We start from the raw sequence: 23384 nt of genomic DNA, 5'->3' as shown, positions 1-23384 counted from the left end.
AACTTCATATTGATATTTGGGAAAACAAACTTTGACACATTTTCAAAACTTTGGACCCACGCTTAACTCTTGCAGTGTTTGTGTTTTATGCGCTTCCGGTCCATACGAATTCTTGTGAAGACATTCTAGGACAAAATTGCTTTATAAAAAGACCGACTGGGTTTTCTTCGGCCGTTACACTTTATTACAATTACTATTTCAATAGTCTTGCTGTTTTTCGCAAGAATACTAAGAAGCTGTGATTCTGTCCCTGGTTGCACTGCAACAATTGCCAGGATTAGTGTTTGCAAGTGGTTCAATTGTAGCAGTTTTCATTATTGACTAAAAAACCATTGGATTCAATTCTTACATTACTAATCATGTGTTTTGTGCCACCACTGTACCAACAAGCATTTGCAATGCAATGGGTATCGCATTTGCTCGAGTTAGAGCTATTAGTATTGTAACCTGCTAGGTGGACTTTTCTTGCCACACAAATTGAAAGAAATAAAACAAGCGCGATCGTGCTATGAAAAATGCAGTGCAATCAGGCTGAATTTGAAAACCAAAAAAACGAGTGTGATCGTGCTATATAAAACCCAGCGCAATCGATCTGTGAGGAAAATAAAAAGATAAAGGAGTCTGGAAACCATGGAGCCTCAAATGTTTTCAGTAGTTGGCCAGTGCGCTCGAGGAGGGCTAAACAGTGGAAAAGGCATGACGTATGCACGCCTTTCACTAATGAAATCAAGCAGATTTTAAAAGGTAAGCCCACAAACCAATGAAAGTGACAGGTGTGACATGGGCGTGGTTAAAAGCCCAAAGAGAGATTACAACAGGGATGGAGTGCTTGTGCGCTCAATCCTAAAAACAACCTCTTCAGGATTTAATATCAATAATTATACAGGCAGTATTATTAAATGTAGATGTTTTTCTATGCAAGTCTTTCCACTTAATAATGCCTGCATTCTCTGGCGATTCAACACACTCCAGTAAGAGGATTAAATTATTTAAATTGACCAGTCCCTTTATGAGTCAAACATTTTAAGGGTTTGGGTTCTATGTGTGAAACCCTTCCAGATGTGTTTTGCTATTGGACCTCTGCAGCTGTGTTGGACCCCCCTATTTGAGTCTCCTCCACTGGGATGCTCTGTTTAAAATGAATTTGAGCTGCAGCCTTCAGTGTCCACTTTTAAAAATGAGGCCAGCAACTGTGTACATCTGGTGTAAAGGGCTCTTAGCAATGTAAGTCTGACAGGTATGAACACGTATTTGTGCATGTGTGGGCTGAGTGAGAAAGATTGTTGTCAGATTCAGCTTGCCATCTGTGCACAGGGAGCACTGTGCCAGGTGGAAGCCAGTCTAAATTGTTATAATTCAAATGGAGACTATAAGAACTACAACATTCCTTTTGGCAACTGCGTAATGTTTTCACATTTATGTACTGTAATTTTGGCTTGAAACATGATGCAGGTATCTGTGTCACTGTCTTGCTTGTATTATCATGGACCCGGAATCCAGATCTCTGGTAATTTTCACCATAGATGTATTCCGCAATATAGTTTGTGTAAGAACGAATTTCTCTGAGCCTGCCCTTAAAGAAATTTGCAGTTTGAGCTGCTTGAGGAAATTACTATACTGCATCATCAACAGAGATTAAGAATCTCATACTGAGGAATGATGCAGGGCTAGAAACTCCAAAGCCATCACCAGAAACTGGCTGACAAGGGGACCGAAGCCCCCAGGTGGTGGCTATTGAGAGGCCACAGCTATATATGTCTACTGCCCTGCAGTTCTTTTCTTTGAAGATATTTGGAGGGTAGAGGCAGAACTAAATGGGCAGAAATAAACTCAGAGAAAAGTGTGCACTGATTTTGGAAAGGTCCAACATCCTGCAATCCCGCATTTTAACTCACCTCCTGTATGTTATACAGGGTTGGGAAAGGCAACAGAGTGGTTTTATTGGTGAAAGTAAGAGGCAGAGAGATGATGTAGCACACCTAGATTTGATGAAGGTTTCACAGATCATATAAATCTCCTCTGTTCTCCTCAAGAACAAGAGCCCTCACTCACCAAATGGTGACATGCTTCATCATCGGGCTTTTGCTCCTCGTCAGGCCGGCACTGCAATACCTGATGGGCCCCTCGTGGGGGCTCTTTGCCGGAGATCTTTTGAGTGTAAAGAATGCCGGTAGCTGAGTGCTAGTATATGCGATTGGTATATGAGCATGTGAAAATAAAAATGGCTAGAGGTCTGGAAATATCGTGTTTAATCAATCCAGACCCCTGTCATGGTTAAAAAAAGAGTGTGGGTAAGGGTTAGAAGTAATGTCTAGTCCACCCTCAGAAACAAAAAAACTGTCAGTCCCTGAATTGGGGGAATGTGGAGAGTTAGAGTACAGAACTAACTATACTTCTATCATCGGGGTCAACATGTTTCTCGCAAAAAATGTCTGTTAAGATCGGTGCGAACGTACCTAATCCACAAAAACCCTCCATGTATTAAACGATGGGCCCCATCGGGATAGCGATAAGCATTAGTGGTCCAGGCTTGTATAGTCAACCCGCTCGTGTGGCCACTGGGTGGATAACCTACCCCTGCTCCGCGTCCCCGCTCTTGTTCTAATAAGAGCAGACTCATACACTCTATTACTTACTGTATACATTTGTACTAGTCTATTGGCTGGAACTGTGTACTTTTTTTTTTTTTATCTTTTAAGTACACCATCCAGTGATGTGTTCAGCATCCTGTTTCCATTTGACAGTCAGCCATTGGTGGTGTCTTCTAGACCCATTGTCCTCTCACTAAGCTAAGGCCTTGAGCAGAAATAGTCTTCTTATGTTGTTGGTCCTTTGGTTATTTTCATGGAAGCATTTACATCTGCTGGTGTGCGTTCTTATGTATTTTTCCTAATCGGTTCACCTCTGCGATATGGAAGCATAAAATGCAGCTATGCAATCAGACAGACAGCACACTCTTGTCAATGGGGTTTCTGAACTGAAACACAGAATTTTTGAATTTATACTTTTCAGTATCCCTGTTAGTTAGTCAGAAAGGCCCTGATTGAGAGTTTGCCAGAATCGAGTAGCTTTTTATTGGCCCAGAAAACTAGAGATTCTCTGCGAAAAATAACACATATTTTGAGTATTTGGGGGAATAATATGCATTATGATGTCTACCTCACTGAAATACAAAAAATACAGTAATTACTGTACACTTTTCCAATGTTTAATTATGGAAGGTTTGTCCTGCCGAAATGTAACAAAGGGTGCGATATTAAATGCACCCGGTAGTTACCGTGTGCAGTAAACACCACCCAATGCAAAATTCTGATCACTGTGCACACAGGGATTTATGCAGAGTGTGGGAAATCCCAAGCAACTCTTAAACAAGGCCAATGTGTCAGACGTCCAAGTGGAGTTAAGCATCTACCCTCTTGATTAAAGTTTGTTTGGTGAAGAATAGATCTTTTTGTGTATCAGGTACAAAAGATTGAATTTGTGAGTGCCAGTGGTGTGCCTGCCTATTTTGACAAAGCCGTTCTCATAATTATGTACAATCCATACGCTGTGAAACCCAGCATCTTTGTTAAAGAAGAAGCCTGCTGTGCACATGCTCAGTGCCTCATTACAGTAGTTGGAAAGAAGTTTGGTAAATGTTCTTTGTGTTGGATATAAAGATGAGGTCTAAGGTAACGTCCTCTTGGCGGAAGATGCTGATGATGACCTGATGTACACTTATAATTCAGAGTCTGTAAATGCTTCTGCAATTAGCCTTTAGGATTTTAAGTTTTAGGTGTAATTATCTGCAGCTTTAATCATGATACAGACCAGAGACTGCTGAGCCAAAATTCCAGTATCAGAAAATATGCCTCCATCATGAATTAAGGTCCTGGATTATGTTTTTCAAATAATGATCATTAGTGATCTATCACATCATCTCTAAGATACTCCTGCTGTTTCTTTTTTGGATGAAGGGGTGAGATACTTACTTGATTTAAGATAAACAGGACCATTGATCTGAGAAGTGTTTCATTTTCCATCACTGGAGGCTAGTCTAAATAGGTCTAACCCAACATTTTTCAGAGAGTCTCTTAATAAGGTCAAGGGCCTCCTTTGAGATTGACCTCAACAACTCTGTGATTGTGCTGTTTGCAAACAATTATTCAAACATGGATGTTAGTAATTGTGAAATCTCTTGATGTTCAGTTAGAGTCACAACAAAATACCCCACATAAGTAAAATATAATGCACTGATCAAACCATACATCACAAGGTAATTAAATACTAGAGAACCCTACTATGATTTGCTTTCTTTATTTAGATGGTTTCATATTGTTCTCACCACCAGAACAAGGAATTGGGGGAATGTGGAGAGTTAGAGTACAGAACTAACTATACTTCTATCATCGGGGTCAACATGTTTCTCGCAAAAAATGTCTGTTAAGATCGGTGCGAACGTACCTAATCCACAAAAACCCTCCTTGTATTAAACGATGGGCCCCATCGGGATAGCGATAAGCATCAGTGGTCCAGGCTTGTATAGTCAACCCGCTTGTGTGGCCACTGGGTGGATAACCTACCCCTGCTCCGCGTCCCCGCTCTTGTTCTAATAAGAGCAGACTCATACACTCTATTACTTACTGTATACATTTGTACTAGTCTATTGGCTGGAACTGTGTACTTTTGTTTTTTTTTATCTTTTAAGTACACCATCCAGTGATGTGTTCAGCATCCTGTTTCCATTTGACAGTCAGCCATTGGTGGTGTCTTCTAGACCCATTGTCCTCTCACTAAGCTAAGGCCTTGAGCAGAAATAGTCTTCTTATGTTGTTGGTCCTTTGGTTATTTTCATGGAAGCATTTACATCTGCTGGTGTGCGTTCTTATGTATTTTTCCTAATCGGTTCACCTCTGCGATATGGAAGCATAAAATGCAGCTATGCAATCAGACAGACAGCACACTCTTGTCAATGGGGTTTCTGAACTGAAACACAGAATTTTTGAATTTATACTTTTCAGTATCCCTGTTAGTTAGTCAGAAAGGCCCTGATTGAGAGTTTGCCAGAATCCAGTAGCTTTTTATTGGCCCAGAAAACTAGAGATTCTCTGCATTATGTTATTAAACTGGTGCGAAAAATAACACATATTTTGAGTATTTGGGGGAATAATATGCATTATGATGTCTACCTCACTGAAATACAAAAAATACAAATTCAATCTTTTGTACCTGATACACAAAAAGATCAAACCATACATCACAAGGTAATTAAATACTAGAGAACCCTACTATGATTTGCTTTCTTTATTTAGATGGTTTCATATTGTTCTCACCACCAGAACAATTATCTTTTAATAGCCAAGATTTCTGCGAAAACATGGAAGTGGTATCGCATCCACTATCCCCTGGACAAACGAGATGAGCCAATTGAAATTGTATGTAATCTAGCTCAGCTTAATGGAAATTGATGGTGGTATTAAGATAGCCCTTGATGACTAGAATGCATCTGAGCAAATCTCCAACAAGACTGTGTGACTTTGATGAGAACAAAAGTGTCTGTGAGACTGACACACCCTCTTCCTCTGTGTCAGCTGATCATCTAGCAAAGGGTCTAGCCAGCTAAGGCCTCCTACATTCAAATACCATGGAGCTTCAGTAGGGAAAGGAAGCATTCTTTTACTTTTATATAACCTCACCCATTTGACCACGCAGTCTCAAAGAGCTTTGATAGCCAGAGTTCTGTCAATGGTAAGCTAGGAAAGCACTTTTGTCATGCTAAGATGGTGCTGTGAAACTTATTATGAGGAAATTGCTCTTGTGTCTTGTTTTCCCAAATGTTTGTTGTTTTAAAGTAACATTTTATTAGGACATGAAATGATAAATATAACCCTGTTGACATCAGATTTTTTTTTCAATAAACAATCTATTCAAAGATACTTTGAAAGAAAGAGAAAGAAAATCGTTATGACTATTTGAGAGAGTGTAACAGAGTACATAAGAATACCAATCCTAGCCATGCCAAAGAGAGCTTCCAGTGGTATACACTCTCTTTGTCGCCAGTTGCTAGATAATGTCCTCAGCAAAGAATGCTGAGAGTGGATCCCACTTTGAACTATGCTTTATTTTATGTCATATTCTCTCCTACATATTCTTTTCCAATAATGTATTACTATGATTCAGTATTTAGCAAACTCTGCAAAGGAGACTTTATCCTATGTCTAAGGTTGAGTGTGCTCACATCAATGCAATTGAATGTTCAAAGTATGCTATCTTCAGTTAGTGTTGCTATTTGGGTTGTATGACACAACCATGCATGCAAAAACAACGCATGCCTGAACAACGTGGTCAGAACCACGACTGCGTCTTTACCACTCATAGGTTTACCACGCATGCTTTTACAACAAATTGTGTTGTAAAAGCATATGTTGTAAAGAAGTATGCTTGGTGAATCCCCCCTACCCTGCACCTTAACATGTCTTTGTACTTAAAATTACCCCACCCTGAGCCCTAAACCTCAAAAACTACCCAACCCCGACTTCCCCTGCTTTGAAACTATCCCAAGTCCTAAATCCACAAACCTACCCTGACCCCCCAGCCCTACTACACTTAAAATCTACCCCCGCCTCTGCACCCTAAAACACTCCAGCCATCTCCCTCTGCCCTGCCCCCCTGAGGCCCAAATCCACAAAACTACCCCTGTCCCATCCACAAATCTACCCTGACCCCACCGGCCCTGAGCCCTAAATTCCAAAAACCAAACTGACCCCCCACCCAGAGCCCTAAAACCCCCATGCACCCCTCAATACATCCAAAAACTACCCCACCCTGAGCACTAAACCCCCAAATACCCCTAAAAAACACCAATCCCCAAACTACCCTGACCCCCCCCATGCCCTGAGGCCTAAATCCAACCAAACTACCCTGAACCCCCAGCTTCCCTTAAATCTGACGTGACCCCATTGTCTTGAGCCATAAACCCCCACCATGCCCCACTAAAATAAAACAAATCCCCCACCCCTAAAAACTACCCCAGCCCCACTAACCTCGACCGATCTTTCTTCCTGCTTGCCTGCTCAACCTCCACTGCCCTTAGGACTAAACCGCCTCAGTCTCCAGCCAGGCGACCGTCACAATGCCACCCTCGGGATTATGACCCCGCCTATCATGGTTTTCTTGGCAATCGTACCGCCACGAAAACCATGGAGGGCGACACGATCAGTGCCAGGGAATTCCTCCCCTAGCACTGATAAGGGTCTTCCCCGCCCTTCCCATCCCCCTCCCCATGGTCCTCCCCCTCCCGACCCCCCAACATCAACACACCCACACGCACACACATACACACTCAGACACAAATGCATAACCACATCAACCCATCCATGCACATATACATACCCACACACCGCAACACACACTAACATATATTGTTGCACACAAGCATTCACAACACACAACATACACGTACACTCACATTCCGTCATTCACGCATGCATTCCATGCGACTCACACCCACATGCACGCATACGAATACAGCCACATATACCCACACACACACAACACCCCCACACACGCACACAACACCCCCAACCCCCTCTCCTATCAGAGAACCCAACTTACCTGCTTGCAGGAGGTCCTCCGGCAGGAGACGAGATGCAGCACTGCTGCCAGCAGCATCTGATAGCAAAACACCGCCAGGCCGTATCATGGAACATGATACGGTAGGCGGTGTCTTGCTGGCGTGGCGCTGCTGCTGGCAGCAGCGCCACCTTACCGCCGTCTGCCGCCATAACCGTCGACAGAATTCCACCAGCCTTCTGGCCAAATTCTGCCTATGGTCCTAATGCAGTAGGTGGCTGGTAGGCATGGTGATGGTATGTTTGCGGCCGTCCCCGTGGCAGTAGGCGGCATTTGCCGCCAATGTCATAATGAGGGCCTTAATCTGTAGTGTGGCTGAGATCACCAATTGATTGATTTCTAATGCTAGTCTGCATAAAGATTTTGAAAAGCGAGAGAGGCTTGGTCCCAAACACACAGGTTATAAAACCCTGTGATTGGAAACCCTCAACAGCATGTTCTTTCAAACAGCAGTCCTTTCTCAAAATGGAAGTCCCACCTAAAATGGGGAAAGATGAGATGCCACCAAGGAAGTGGGCTTTCCTTGATCACTGGTGGGGTAACTTTGTCAGCCATTGAGTGGTTAAGCGAGAGGGAGGTCAACAGTAGAGAACTAAGTTGCAGCCATATTGCTTTGCATAGATAAAGAGACCCACAAATAGCTTTGCCAGAATGTGTATCATAAAATGGTCTCTGAGTGTCTTTGTTTTAAGTACTTGGGAGTAAAAAGCACAATGTTATTAGTTGTATTCACCCAGGGATCATCACTAATCTCAGTCTTGTCTGACCTTCTAAATTTCTCTACTTAACCTATTATCAGCATAGCCCTGAGAGGACCCTAGGAAGAACAGAGTACCTGCATGTTTTATTCCTACTGAAAGAAATCACAGCTTCCTAAAATATTTTGTACAAAACTCTGACTTGAACCTCCAGGACTGGAATACTGCCTCAAGGAAGGGGGAGCTATCCTCTGCCTGACCCCTAAGTCTAAGAACTTTCACTGTCCACCAAAAAAGTTGTGATTTTATCTATGAAGGACTTGAACAAGGTGTGAAGCCTTCCAAAAAAAATGGCATATGCCCAAGGCCACACCTCTGTGTTTGTTTCTTACTTTGAGTCTTTGGCCACAAAGTTTGGGGCTTTTTGAGCTTGACAAAGCAATGTTGTTTATGTAATTACATTCCACTAGGGCTGTATCAAAAGGTGCTAGCTAACAACCTAATTCATCCCATAGAGAAACATTTATTTTAACTTCCCATTGTTTCCTATTTAATGGATTTAAGATCCAAAATTACAACAAATTTGGCAGAAAGCTAGCTGTTGGTATGCAGATTGTGCTTTAGCTTATTTGGTGTAAATCCGTTCAGTGCTTCTTGAGAAATTTAGGTAAATCAAAATTTGTACATCTCTGGCCACAGCGACCTGTCGATTATTTTGCAAATATTTCACAAAAATTCTTGAATGCGCATGCAAAAAGAAGAGATGTGATTGGCTGACTGCAAGCTGACTAGGAAGTGGCTGCCACCATTTTATTTCACAGGACATGGTCCCCAGGAGTGAAAATCCGAGCTGAAAGTGACATAAGGGGTCAGAGTACCCTGACCTCAGGGGGGTGATATATGAGTGTTTTAGGGGCAAATTATAGGTTTGAAATAATTTTGCATCACCATGCGCAACATTTGTGAAAATGCACACATTTTTGCAAATTATTTGCTAAATATTTGCAAATGTGAAATATGTTTAAAAAAAACCACAGACTCATTCATAATAATTCATTCAATCATTCATGCACTCAGAGACTCATGCGCCCACTCACACACCCACTCAGATACTCATGCAACTACTTAGACCCACTCACACACCTACTTTCAGAACCACTTAGACACTCACGCACCCACTCACAGATCCACTGAGAAAGACAGGCCCTGTGGCCAACCTGCACTGCGCCCGGCCTAAGGCCGTGCGTGGAGTGGGGTTGGGTGGTTATAAGAGCTTGGCTGCGAGGCCTGACTTCAGGCAGGCCTTGTGATCAACCCCCAACGCATATGGCAGAAGCGCATGTGCGGCAGGGGCTGGAATAACGTGTAATAATTAAAATTACTTTATGTTAAAAAAAACATAGCAATTCACAAAAAAAACAAAGGTTACAGGGAAGTTATAGTTACGTTCTGAATTTACTTGTACAAAACCATAGAAATTCAGCAGTTAGAGTTCTTTCAAGTAAATATCACTCACTCCTTGAGGTAACTATAACTCGTGCCTTCACTATGTACAGTTTTCTTATCAATGATTTTATTGCAAATATAATGATAGTATCAAAGATGTCATACAAGATCTCATCAGTGATATAATAGAAATTCAGCAGTTACAGTTATGGTTAACTCAAGTAACTATAACTCACACCCCCCCATGCACAGTTTTCTCATCAATAATTTTACTGCAAATGTTGTGATAACATTATCAATGATGTCATAAAAGATGTCATGACTGATGTAATATGTGGGGTAATTAGCAGTGCATTGCGAGGGTATGGGTTTGTTACATTAGGGTGCGAATTATGGTTACTTGAGTTAACCATAACTATAACTGCTGAATTTCTATGCTTTTGTGGAAGTAAATTCAGAACCTAACTATAACATCCTTGTAACCTTTGGCTTTTTAAGTGAATCTCAGTTTTTTTAATTCTATTTCCTTATTATTACGTCCCTGGAACCTTTGTGTTTTTAGTGAAGTTCTATGTCTTTTTTAACATAAATTAATTTTAATTAATTTAATTACTTTACGTTAATGCAACCACTGCCACGCATTGTCTTCGACCAGACCCTGAGTCCTACACCGCATAACCACCCATCCCTGTGCCATGCACGGCCTTTGGCCATGCACAGTGGGGATTCTCCGCAGGGCCTGGCCTGCAGCCAACCCCCTATGACCACCCAACCCTGCCCCACTCATGAAGTGTTTCTTTGTTTGGTGGAGATATGATCATAATACTCTGATCAAAAACATGTCCCCAAAATTGATACGAAACGCAATTGGGGTCGACCTTTTAGTAAGCTGACCATCATCCTGGAAAAATGACAGGAAGACTTTGTATACCACTATTTGATATGGGGTGGGGCCTTCTAGGCCATTTAAATGCTTGTAGTTTTTAAAAGGGAAAATACGATCTCTGCTCTCAACTCCACATGGCAGTAAAGAACCCACTGGTCACAGTCACTACATGATATATTGTGCTCGAAAAAAGGAAGGATGCAAAGACCTTGATCAAAGATTACAAATACATTTTCAAGGTGGAAATGCAGAGAAAAAAACACTTGCTTTGCCTTGATCATGTGCAAGAAATTAGGATGATTAGTACTTTACAAAAGTGGAGCTTGAACTTGGACACCTTTTTTGTTTATATCCATAAAGGCTTCCCGTTGAGGTTTGATTTTTTTTAAATGAGTGTTAGACCTGACAGCCTTAGGGTGGTCATCTCCCAACATTTTGCCTGCCTCCCTCACTTATTCCGACACTGTTTTTGCTAGTTTTAGGACTCTGTGTACTTTAAAACCGCTAACCAGTGCATATGCCCTCTCCCTTAAACATGATAACATTGGTTCATCCCCATTTGGCATATTTGATTTACTTATAAGCCTCTAGTAAAGTGCACTACATGTGCCCAAGGACTGTAAATTACATGCTACTAGTGGGCCTGCAGCACTGATTGTGCCACCCACATAAATAGCCCCTTAACCATTTCCCAGGCCTGCCATAGGGCAGGGTACTATGCAGGTAAAAGGCAGGACATTTATATATGTGTTTTAGTCTGGTAAAGAAAACCTCCTGAATTTGTTTTCCACTGCTTTGAGACAGGTCATATTTAGTATGGCCAGAATGGTAATGGAAAATCCTGCTTTTTGGTGAGGTTGGATTTTATATTACTATTTTAGAAACGCTACTTTTAGTGAGCATTTCTCTGCCTTTAAGTCCAGTTCCTTCAGACTCAGTTCATGAGTCAATAAGATTTTTCTTTCTGCCAATCCTCTTTCAGCCTCAGCTCTTCTCTCCTCTGCAGCCAGTTGAGCTAGCTGAAGCCTTAGGTCCCTCTCAGCCTGTCCGTCCCTCAGTTCCTCTGTGAACAGGGTGTGGGAGGGCACATTGCTTCCTGCATATTATCCAGTAGGGGACCCCCTCTCTTCTGGCTCCCCTCTCTCCTCTGGAGCCACTGCTAAGTCATTTCCCTCCTCCTCCTTAACCTTCTCAGGGTCATCACCCTTTTGGTTCTCTGCCGCTTCCCTTAGCCAGCGTGCTTACTCAAAAGCCAGTAGGGCATCCTGCATCTCCTGCTTGGTGGACCTCTTTTTCACAGACAGGCCTCAGTCTTTGCAGAACTACTTCAGCCTAGCCTTGCTGAGGGATTCAATGGGGGCAAGATCCATCTCATTGTAGTCTGCTGGGAAGTTGGAATCCATTTCCAATATGTTAAGGTTTCACAGGCACAACACAATTTCCCAAGTTTATGAAGGAGAGGTAGGATTCAAATTTGGAAAAATGACCAATGGAGAGAAAAAGGAGAACACCACTTGTAATGACCTTTAACTGTGGGTAGGTAGTGTACACATAGCTATTGTATGTCATTGCACAAAAACAAGTCCTATCCCACCACTGCCACCAATGTTAGAAATGTGGTCTCTAGTTGACAGGGGTCAACCTTTGTCCAAAGAGGGGCCACAATCCTAGTCAGTGTAAGTCACACACAATCCAAATTATCCTGTGCCCACCCTCTGGTAGCTTGGCACTGAGCAGTCAGGCTTCACTTAGAAGGCAATGTGTAAAGTATTTGTGCACTAAATCATACAGTCACACAGTGAAAACACCACAAAAATACACCACACAGGTTTTGAAAAATATAGGATATTTATCTGGTTAAATGCAGGTCAAATGATAAAGATTCAATAAGCACAAGTTGAGATATCACTTTGATAAAGATTCAATAAGCACAAGTTGAGATATCACTTTTGCAAGATTAAAAAGAGTCTTAAATCTTAAAACAGTTGTCTGTTGGTTTCACAACATACCTGGCTTGCGTAAAAATTAACATGCACAGAGACCGCAGAGGAGGAGATGCTTGGAAAAATAGGGTGTGCATCGGAATTTCTGGCATGGCACAGGCGTTGCCTTGTTTTTTTTCCATGTTACAAGGGGTCTTGCATCGATATCCCGTGCTCAGTCTTGGTTCCTCACTGCGATGCAGGGATCTATTTGATGCCCATCGACGCTGCATGGAAATCCTGGGCATACGGGACAAAGTCACAGGATTTGCGTCGATCCGGTAGGCGATGCGTCTAATTTTCTGTTGCATGGCAGGCGCTGCATCGATTCTACATGAGCTGCAACGTTCCGGTTCGGTTGTGTGGTGATTTTCTCATTACAAGGCAAGCTGTGCATCATTTCTCGCGCACAAGGAGTCCCTTGAAGAGAGGAAGTCTTTTTGGCCCTCAGACTTCAGAAAACAGGAGGTAAGCTCAATCCAAGCCTTTGGAGAGCACTTCTCAGCAAAGTGAGAGAGCAGCAGGGCAGCAGGGCAACAGCAGGGCAGCAGTCCTTCTCAGCAAAGCAGTTCAGATAAGTATTTTGGGTAGCCAGGCAGTTCCTTTTGACAAGTTGCAAGTTCAGGTCCAGAAGTGTCTGAGTTGGTGGGGTCAGGGACCCAGTTAATATACCTAAAGATGCCTTTGAGGTGGGGAGACTTCAAAGAGGTCTTTTGAATTACACAAGTTCCCCTTCCAGTACAGGTCTGTCTGCCAGGGTACCAGTAGGGGGTTTGGCAGTCCATTGTGCCAAGGCAGGCCACTGGCCTTTGAAATGTAAGTGTCAGGCCCCTCCACCCTTCCAGCCGAAAAAGAACAATTCAGTATGCAGATGAGTGCATATGTGACTGTGTATCCTGTGTTTTGGTTGTCTTGGTGAAATGCACAAGGGAGCTGTCAACCAGCCCAGCCCAAATGTGGATTGGAGACAGGCTGTAAGGCACCAGTGGATTTTACATGCAGAGAAATGTTCACTTCCTAAAAGTGGCATTTCTAAAATAGTAATATAAAATCCAACCTCACCAGTAAGCAGGATTTTCTATTTCCATTCTGGCCATACTAAATATGACCTGGTTACGCCTTTCTGATCAGAATGTACCACTCAAAACGTATTTGAGGGTATCCCTAAGGCTAGTCTATGAAAGGAGCAGACCTCACAGTAGTGCAAAATGAATTTAGGGGTTTTCCACTACCACGACATATAAAATACATGTCTTGCCTTTTTACCTACATTGCACCCTGCCCTATGTGTTACCTAGGGTCCACCTTAGGGGGTGACTTATATGTAGAAAAAGGGTAGTTTAAGGCTTGTCAAGTTCTTTTAAATGCCAAGTCGAAGTGGCAGTGAAACTGTACACAAAGGCCTTGCACTGGCAGGCCTGAGACATGGTTAAGGGGCTATGAGGGTGGCACCATCAGTGCTGCAGGCCCACCTGTAGCATTTAATTTACATGCCCTGGGCACATGTAGTGCACTTTACTGGGGACCCACAAGTAAATTAAATATGTCAATTGGGTATGAGCCAATGTTACCATGTTTTTAGGGAGAGAGCACATGCACTTTAGCACTGTTTAGCATGATAAGGTGTCCAGAGTTCTAAAGCCAGACAAAATGAGGTCAGAAAAAGAAGAGGTGGAAGGCAAAAGTTTTGGAGGTGACCCTGCAGAGAAGCCATTTCCAATATGTCACTTGTAGATAGTTCTAGTTAGGACCATGTTTCCATAGAAGAAGCACTTTTTGACTTACCTATATCTTTGGTATCGTTTGACGAATTATCTCAAACATTTCATTAAAATATTGTGCCGGTGATTCTTGTTGTGCATTGAAAGTTTCATGTGTTTCCCATGTTAATTCCCATTGGAGTATTGAACACGACTACAGCCCAAACTGCTGGACGGGATTAAACCAAATTTGGCAGAAAGGTAGATTTTGCTCTGCAGATTGTGCTCTTTGTTATTTGGTGTAATTCTGTTCAGTAGACTTTGTGAATAATAGTTTTGCAGAGATCTGCAGAGCACTGATTGGCTTTAATCAGGAAGTGTTGGCAGCCATCTTGGGACTTGAAGCAAGATAAAAAAGGAAAAGGGGGCAGGGTAGGGCTATGGTGACCCCTTAGCTCTGGTGCTGGGGTCCCAGAAGGACTCCGCCACGGCAAAAAAAAACACTTTAAAAAAACAACATTCTGCTCCAAATTCATAATAATGTCACAAAGTTTCAGTAAAAATGTTTAAAAAAGAACAAGCGTAATTTCCCACACTTATTTTAGTAAAGCCCCTCGATGGGCTCGGTCCTGGAAGCATATAAAAAATAAAGGAGGGGGTGAACGGGACCCCCCCTTCTGGGCTTATTTATGGCCCAGGTATCACTACCTCCCCAAAACTTAAATGAAATAGTAGGGAGGGGTGCTGCCCCTCTATGCCCCGGGGACTACCACCTCCGCAAGACAAAATCTTTTAATTATAGAAGTGGGGGTCTTGCAGACAACCATGGTACCTGAAGACCGCCCGATGGATGGGGTTCCCAGGGCTAGCTGAGATTTGTCCTGGGAGGGTGCCTGTGTGGCCCTTCTCCCCCCAAAAAATTATATGTTAAGACCGAGCCCTGGGGGTGGGGTCCCGAGGGATTAAATTGGCTGGGGGTGTGGGCCGCACAGCATCTCTCCCTAAAAAATAAAATATATTATGAGGCCAGGCCTTGGGTTGATGGGACCCAGGGGCTGAAATGGGCCAGGGAAGGGGGGATGAGCAGCCTCCCTCACGTATTGAATGAAGTGCGGGCCCTAGGGGATGGGGCTGCCTGGGCTGAGATTGGCCTTGGGAGGAGAGCAGCGCCCCCCTCAAAAAATAAAATGTATTATAAGGACGGGATCTGGGGGATGATGTCTTTGGGGCTGAAATCAGCCAGGGGAGGTGGGCCTCGCAATTTGTCTCCCCTAGTGAATGAAGGTGGGCCCAAGGGGTTAGTGGTCCCTGGGGCCGAGATCAGCCCGGGGAAGGGGGCCACCTAGAAGCACTCAAGACTCATGTACCCACTCACAGACCTACTCAGACACTCAAGCACCCACTCACAGACTCACTCCAAGACTCACACAGCTACTCACAAACCCACTCACAGATTCACAAACCCATTCACAGACCCTCTCAGAAAATCATGCACCCACTCACAGACACACTCAGAGACTCACGCACTTACTCACAGACCCACTTAGACATGCAGGCACCCACTCACAGACCCACTTAGACAATCACACACCCACTCACTCTCACACACCTACTCACAGACACACAGACGTTCACATACCCACTCATAGAGACACTTCCACAGTCACTTTTACACCCAGAGACTCCCTCTCACACCTACTCTCACACCCAGACACTGTCACATCCACTCACACACCCACAAAGACTCTTTCACATCCACTCTCACACCCAGACACTGTCAAACCCAGACACTGTCACACCCAGCCATACACCCAGAGACACCCTTTCACACTGAGTTTCACATCCAGAGAGACAGGCCGGTGGACAACCGCTGCCACACACGGCCAAAGGCCATGCTCAGTGCGAAGTTGGTTGGTTGGTTGGTTATAGGGGGTTGGCCGTAGAGTGTGGCTGCGGTGGTTGGATTAATGTATAATAATTAAAATGACTTTACATTGAAGAAAAGCCATAGAAATTCACTGGAAAAAACAGAGGTTACAGGGACCTTGTAGTTAGGAAATAGAAGTTTAAAAAAACGATAGAAATTCACTTTAAAAAGTCATGGGCATGGGGCAGGTTGTGCGCCCTGAGGTAACTTTAACTCACGCCCTCGCCATGCACTGCTAAGTACTCCAGGTATTAAAGCGCTCATGACAACTTTTATCACGTTAGTGAAAATATCAATAAAACATTAGCAGTCAAATTATTGAAGAAAAAGCTGTGCATGGCGGGGGCGTCAGTTATTGTTACCTTAGGCCAGGAGGTATAGTTACTTGAAATAACTCTAACTATCACTGCGGTTTCTATGCTTGCGTGCGAGTAAATTCAGACCTTATCTATAACATCCCTGTAACCTTTGTTTTTTTAAGTGAAAATATATTCAGTTTTATACTTACCTGCAAAATACTTACATTTTTGTTGTAAAGACGTGAGTGGGAAACGCATATGTGTAAGAGAAGACACAGCAAGAAAGAAAGGAAAGAAACTAAAGAAAATACATGGAAGGCAAGAAATAGTAAAAGAAAAACAAAGGAAGGAAGAAAGAATGACAGAAAGAAAAAAGAAAAAAGAGAAGGAAAGAAAAAGAGAAAGAATGAAAGAAAAAATAATTAAAAAGAGAGGCAAAGGAAAAAGGATGGCAGGCTTGGTAATGGAATGCACGGATCCATCATGAAACCAAAGATATGAAAAAAAGAAAGAAGGCAAGAAAGAATGAAAGCAATAGAAAAGTAGGCAAGGAAAAACAGAACGAAAGAATGAAAGAATAGAGGCAGAACGAAGGCAAGAAAGAAAGAAAGAAGACAAGAAAGGAAAAAAGAATGACAGAAAGCAATGAAAAATAAAAGAATGAATGAAAAAGAAAGAATAAAAAAGGAAGCAAGAAGATAATAAGGTAAGAATGCAAGGAAAAAGAAAGGAGGCAAGCAAAAGAAGGAAGAGAAGAGAAGAGAAGAGAAGAGAAGAGAAGAGACAGTAAGAAAGAAAGGAAAGAAACTAAAGAAAAAAAATAGTAAAAGAAAAGCCGAAAGGAAGGAAGAAAGAATGAAAGAAAGAAAGAAAGAAAGAAAGAAAGAAAGAAAGAAAGAGAAAGAAAGAAAAAAGAGAAAGAATGAAAGAAAAAATAATTAAATAAAAAGGAAAAAGAGAAGGAAAGGAAAAAGGATGGCAGGCTTGGTAATGGAATGCATGGATCCATCATGGAACCGAAGATATAAAAAAAAAAAATAGGATAAGAAAGAAAGAAGGCAAGAAAGAATGAAAGCAATAAAAAAGGAGCCAAGAAAGAAAAACAGAAAGAAAAAGAATGAAAGAATAAAGACAGAAAGAAGGCAAGAAAGAAAGAAGACAAGAAAAAGAGACAGAAAAGAAGGATGAATGAAAGAAAAAAGAGAAGGAAAAAAGAAAGAAAGAATGAAAGAAAAAATAAATAAATAAAAAGGAAAAGAGAAGAAACGGAAAAAGGAAAATGAATGGAAGAAGGAAAGACAGATAAAAGAAATAAGGGGAAAAGAGGGAAAGAAGGAAGACGAGAGAAAGAAAGCAGGAAAGAAGGAATGAAACAAAGAAGGAAAGAAAGAAGCAAAGAAGGAAGGAAAGAAACGCTGAAGGAAGGAAGAAAATAATAAAGTGCTACAAGTTATATATATTAAAACCAATAAAGTCCGGTTCTCTCTGTGGGCAAAGTTTAATAAAGAAAAATTGGTTAAACCGAGACCAGGATATATGTATTCTGAAGAATTGTGTGCTTATGAATTCACATCATCATATTGAAGTTTTTGACTTGTGCACTGCATGCATAGTAAAACAAGTATTTGCAATGCAACGGGACTTGCATTTGCTCAAGTTAGAGCTATTAGCTTTGTAAACTCGTAACCGGACTTTTCTTGCCACATAAATTGAAAGAAAAAAAAACAAGCATGATTGCGCTATGTAAAACCCAGCACGATCACACTGCGTAGAAAATAAAAAGGTAAAGTAGTGCGGAAACCAGGCTGAAAACATGGAGCCTCGGATGTTTTCAGTAGTTTTCCGGTGCTGTGTAGGTGGGCTAAACACCGGAGAAGACATGACATATGCATGCCTTTCACTAATGAAAGCAAGCGGATTCTATAAAGCAAGCCCACGAACCAGTGAAAGTGACAGGTGTGGCTTGGGCGTGGTTAAAAGCCCAAAGAGAGATTACAACAGGGATGGAGTTCTTGTGTGCTCGACCCTGAAAAAGGTTAACACAGAACATGTCTGAAATGTGCAAAATTAGTTTGATAAACAAAGGATGCTCCAAAAGGAATTTACAGCAGCACTGACAGCACACAAGAACTGATAAAGCTGGAACATGCCCTGTGCTAGAAGCCATTCTGTTATCACATTAGGCTCTAAACACAAAGAACTACTAAAGTAATTATAAACTAAGAACAAAACAACCGGCACTGGACGGACTACCTTGTCTGCGGATGTGCTCATTGTGAGCGAGCAAAATGCAGTCAGTTAAAGTTAAGTTAACCAGTGACTTAAGTAGTATGACCTATTGCCCCATGCTGTCTGCTGTAGTGGGCAAATGCAAATTGTGACTGACACAATAGACCAAAGGATGAAGAAAGGTGACTAAAAGCCCCTTTGGGTATGTATTATTATAATTTTAATAAAATCAAAAGGTCTTAGCCAGAGGTAGACGTGAAAATAAAAAAAAAATACAAAGATCAAAAAGCATTTGCACTTTATAGAGTTACATAGTAGATATGTAGAAAATAATCAATGCATTGTTATAAAACATATTAAGTAAATAGTCAATCTGACTAAAGAAATATATTCTTATGGCAAATGCTAGGCTTGCAAAATACTCAATCGGAATGCAAACGTTTATATTTTGGTGCCTGATATTACTGGTGGAGATCTGAATGTTGACAATGTCTTCTTTTCCCTTCCAGGATGTGATGGTAACACTGCAGGACCGACTGTCTCTCAGGTTCATAGAAAACTTTTCCCTTGCTCTGGAGTACCGGAGTTCGGATCAGAGTCAAAAACTTCTCCTTCTGCAGGACAAGCAGTCCTTGGCCCACGTAAGATGAACTGCGTATTCCACAACCTGTCAAAACTGATATTTTGTCCTGAAACAAACATATGTAATGTTTTTCATAAAACTGCCATTTGCAATTACTTCATGCCCTAGCAGTTGAGAAGTAGCAGAGTCTGGGGCAGACAGAGGGAACATGTCTAGACTACGCAGTGCTAACAGCTTTCCTTTGTACTTGCTTGTCTTTGTGGCACAGGTGGTGCAGCGGACGCACTACCAGGGCATGAAGTGCCTCTTCAGGGTGACGTTCTATCCCAAAGACCCCATAGAGTTGTTACGGCGCGACCCAGCTGCATTTGAATATCTCTACATTCAGGTAAAGAGCTGAAGCTGTGAAAAAGTGAGCGCCCTGCATGCTAGTTATCGAGGGGCGGGTTAACAATAAAAAAACAAGCCGGAACCCTCCACCCTAATGTTCTCGCTCCTTCTTAGAATATGCTCAGAAATATATTGTACTGTATTGAAAGCTCAGGTGTTCTTTATTGTTGATGTTGTTCTTTGTGCGTGTTTAGCACTGTATTTGTTAATAAAAACTTAGTCAATATGAAAATTGCACAAGACATCACCAGGTATAAGAAATGTTCCTCCATTTAGACTTACGCAAAATGCATACAGCATGATTATTTCACGCACCTACGTGCAACTTAGGTGTACAGGAAGCTACATTTTTATTTGAAATCCCATGAATCATAATTGTGGGTTTTCTAGCAGCAAATCCTACCTGCTACTGAGAAATAACTGCTAATGCGCTAGATGTCGCACAGTATCAGTACTTATTATTGGGTTAGGGGCCGATCATGAAAATTCCCAGGAGGAAACTCAAGAGGAGTCAATGGGTGAAGGGGTAGGTGGGGCCATGCAAACTACTTCAATCTTCATGCTGTCAGAACGTTTAGGTGAGCAGGAATATTTTGCGTGGCCATTCCCATGTGCTCTGACAAAATACAGCAGTGATTGTTTACAGGGAGTGAAAAGGCATGCAACGGCCCCACAATGAGTTCAGGGTAACGGTTTTCACACATACAAAAAAGATTTTCCAGGTGAACAAATAAGTCCAATGAGCTAACACACAGTTCTGCCACGCACACTTCTGCTCATTTCACGCAGTACGGATAATCCGCTCCAGTAATTATTGAAGAGAAGCATGCATTGGAATCTGCTATTTTAAAGATGACCCTGTACACTGCACGGGATTTATGAAATTCTGCTGAAGGTTGAGCACAAATTCGAGCATAGGAGGAAACCAGCAAGGCCTCGATTTGAAAGCTTTTTGGAAATCGGGATCCTTACTGATTGAGACCCATTTACGTTTTACTAACAATAGCATGAACTGTTATAGCAGACAAGATCCTGGGTCTCGAATTAGCCTTACCTAACTTTCACGCTCCTATATTACCTGCATCTCTGTTTCGGTAATATTAAAACAGGCATTTTCTGGAGACATGATTATTCTGTTTTTTTTTCTACACCTTTCTCTGGTATCCTTTAGCGACATGTAAACTGAAGGATCTGCTTTGTGTTATATTTCCCGCACGTTTTTAGTAAATAAGAAGACTGGCTATCTAGCTTCTTTACTTCAGTAGAATGCCCTGGGTCACCTTTACATCTAAACTGTGTGTTACAGACTACAAGCTCTTAAAATGAACCTTTTTTGACAAGGAACCACTGCTACACTGTCAACTGAGCACAGGTGACTGGTTGTTGCAGGTGAACTTTGGGTGACTGGTAGAATTAACACGGGGTGTGGTGCTGCTTTGCAATATCATGTGTATTTTTAGATAGTCTGTGATTTTGCTTTCCACTGCACCTTTTCATGTTACATGCTGTTTCTATCCTGTAGTCTTGTGGGATAGTTATACTTGGTTTCCCTTCGAGAGCTTGGATCGGTTTACAACAACTTCTGATTGTCCTGCTTTAGCACACACTCTCCTTTATCTTAGCATCCCGTACCCTTAATAGATGCGGCCTGTTAACTGTCTCCGTTATTCTCATTGCCAAACTATCAATGTAGTTGCAAGTCTTTCTGTAATAGCCTAGCTCTGCTATCTCCTATTCAGAAATCACTGGCAGGTGCTAATTCTACTGCATAGATGAAAAAATCAAATACATACCCAGAACCTTCAACATTAAAATAAGCAAATTAAATGTTTTCTATGCCTCCCATGGACACCTCAGTTATTATCACTTTACCTAGAAGTAAAAATAGAAAGGGAAATGTTGAGACAAGTATAATTGAGGATTGGAACTGAAATGAATGGGACTCTTGAAATGAGGCGACCAGTGGGACAAATTACCCCCTATTCTACATTATAAGGATATTGCAAGCCACAGAAGAACTACATCATCATGCGGAGGAATGACGCAGAAGGCTAAATTTCTTTCTGACGTCATGAAACTGTGATGTGACTTCCTTTTAACGTGTGACAGGATTTACTTTATTTCTTGTAGTTCATGACTGCACAATCACCCTTCCCACAAACTGCATTAGTTTAGTGTCTTGCTCTTTCATATGAAAGAGGAATGTTGTGGACATGAAAGCAAAAAGGGGTGCCTATAGTGCAAAAATTAAACATGACAAAAACAGTAATTTGTTGTAAAAAGATATTAGAAACAGTTTAATAAAGGACAAAATGTATACCCACTAGGCTCTTAATCCAAGACTCCCTTCAGGCACCCGGTTCTCCCCCCGACATTCCTACACACAGGAAAAGTGGGTAAGCAACGTTTTAAACTGGTTGATGCTAAAGTGGAAATCAGATATAATGGACAGATGACACACACAACCACATTCTGAGTCTCGCCAGAATTCTGATTCAGGCACAAGCAGGAGTTTGCTCCTGAGCCAGGATTTTGAGGCTTATAAAATTGCTAAATATGTCCGTTTTTACCCACAAAACGTTGCCAGATAAAGCCCGAAGCGATTATTCCGGGGGATAAAAAACAACATTCTGAGTTTTGCACCGTGAAATGAGAGAAAACATAATTTCATACAATGTCATGTCCCATTCCAAGGTGCATACGGTTGAAAGGACATCTACTACTTCACCAGGGAAGTACTGCATTAAATGCTATTTTTATTTTAGTGATACATTACTAATCACCAAAATAATGCAGGACTCATAGCAATCACCATGGAACACACAAAACAAGCACTTGGAATTTGATAGTTAACTGCATCATCTACTGCTGAAGTAATAACATTACCATATTACATAGATGATACTGTTGGAATTTTGCGCCATTTGCACCACCTACTACTTGAAAAAAACAGTATGCACTTACTAGCAAAAAAATTGATTTTGGCATGGTTGTTCCATCCAAATGTATGTTCAAAATCGCATCAGTGCAGTCTAATTTTGAATGATACAAAATTGCATCAGCACAAGTGTAATCTGCGCTACACAGCTCCTGGTGCCTAACTCACTATAGCTGCAAAGAGATTTACATCATTCAGTTGTTGAATCATTTAGTGATAGTGAGTATTTAGCCGAGAGCAGTGCATGAATAAATAAGTGCCAGGGCCCTGCGCAGGAGCCCACTATAGTTTGCACCACTCATTGACCCTGCCAACCCTGGCAGTGCCAGTTCCAACACAATGACCAATTATCTTACCCCCACAACTGTGACAATTCAGACTATTCCAGGGTACTCTAAGGTATATGAAAGGCCTGGACGACTGGTACTATTACTTTTTGTTGTGTATTGCCCTAATTAAAAACTCCATTGATGGACGCACCTCAATAACAGACAAGCAGCGCTTCCCTGCGGCAGAATGTCATAAGTGCCTGTTTTGCGAATTAAGTGCTTTTACCGAACACCAACAAACACCGGCTCAATTTAAGCACTGATCTAAAGATTGGCTACAGAACCTTAGCTTCTAACTCAGCACTCTGTGGATAGCAATAAATAATGCTTCTCATGCCATCAGTGGTAATGAACTGCAGAGAAATG

At 41.9% G+C, this 23384-nt stretch overlaps 1 protein-coding gene across 1 annotated transcript in view; it reads left to right on the top strand.

Annotated features, from left to right (window-relative positions):
* Nucleotides 1-23384, top strand: part of FRMPD3 (FERM and PDZ domain containing 3) — a 791901-nt gene that overhangs the window by 430903 nt on the left and 337614 nt on the right. Inside the window, exons 6-7 of the mRNA XM_069213582.1 lie at nucleotides 19288-19419; nucleotides 19630-19749. Coding sequence (XP_069069683.1) covers nucleotides 19288-19419; nucleotides 19630-19749 — 252 coding nt within the window. The remainder of the gene's footprint in view (nucleotides 1-19287; nucleotides 19420-19629; nucleotides 19750-23384) is intronic.

This window comes from Pleurodeles waltl, chromosome 2_1, assembly GCF_031143425.1.
Source record: "Pleurodeles waltl isolate 20211129_DDA chromosome 2_1, aPleWal1.hap1.20221129, whole genome shotgun sequence".
Classification (NCBI taxonomy): domain Eukaryota; kingdom Metazoa; phylum Chordata; class Amphibia; order Caudata; family Salamandridae; genus Pleurodeles; species Pleurodeles waltl.
Note: the sequence above shows the minus strand (reverse complement) of the source record. Positions and strands in the feature narration are given on the sequence as shown.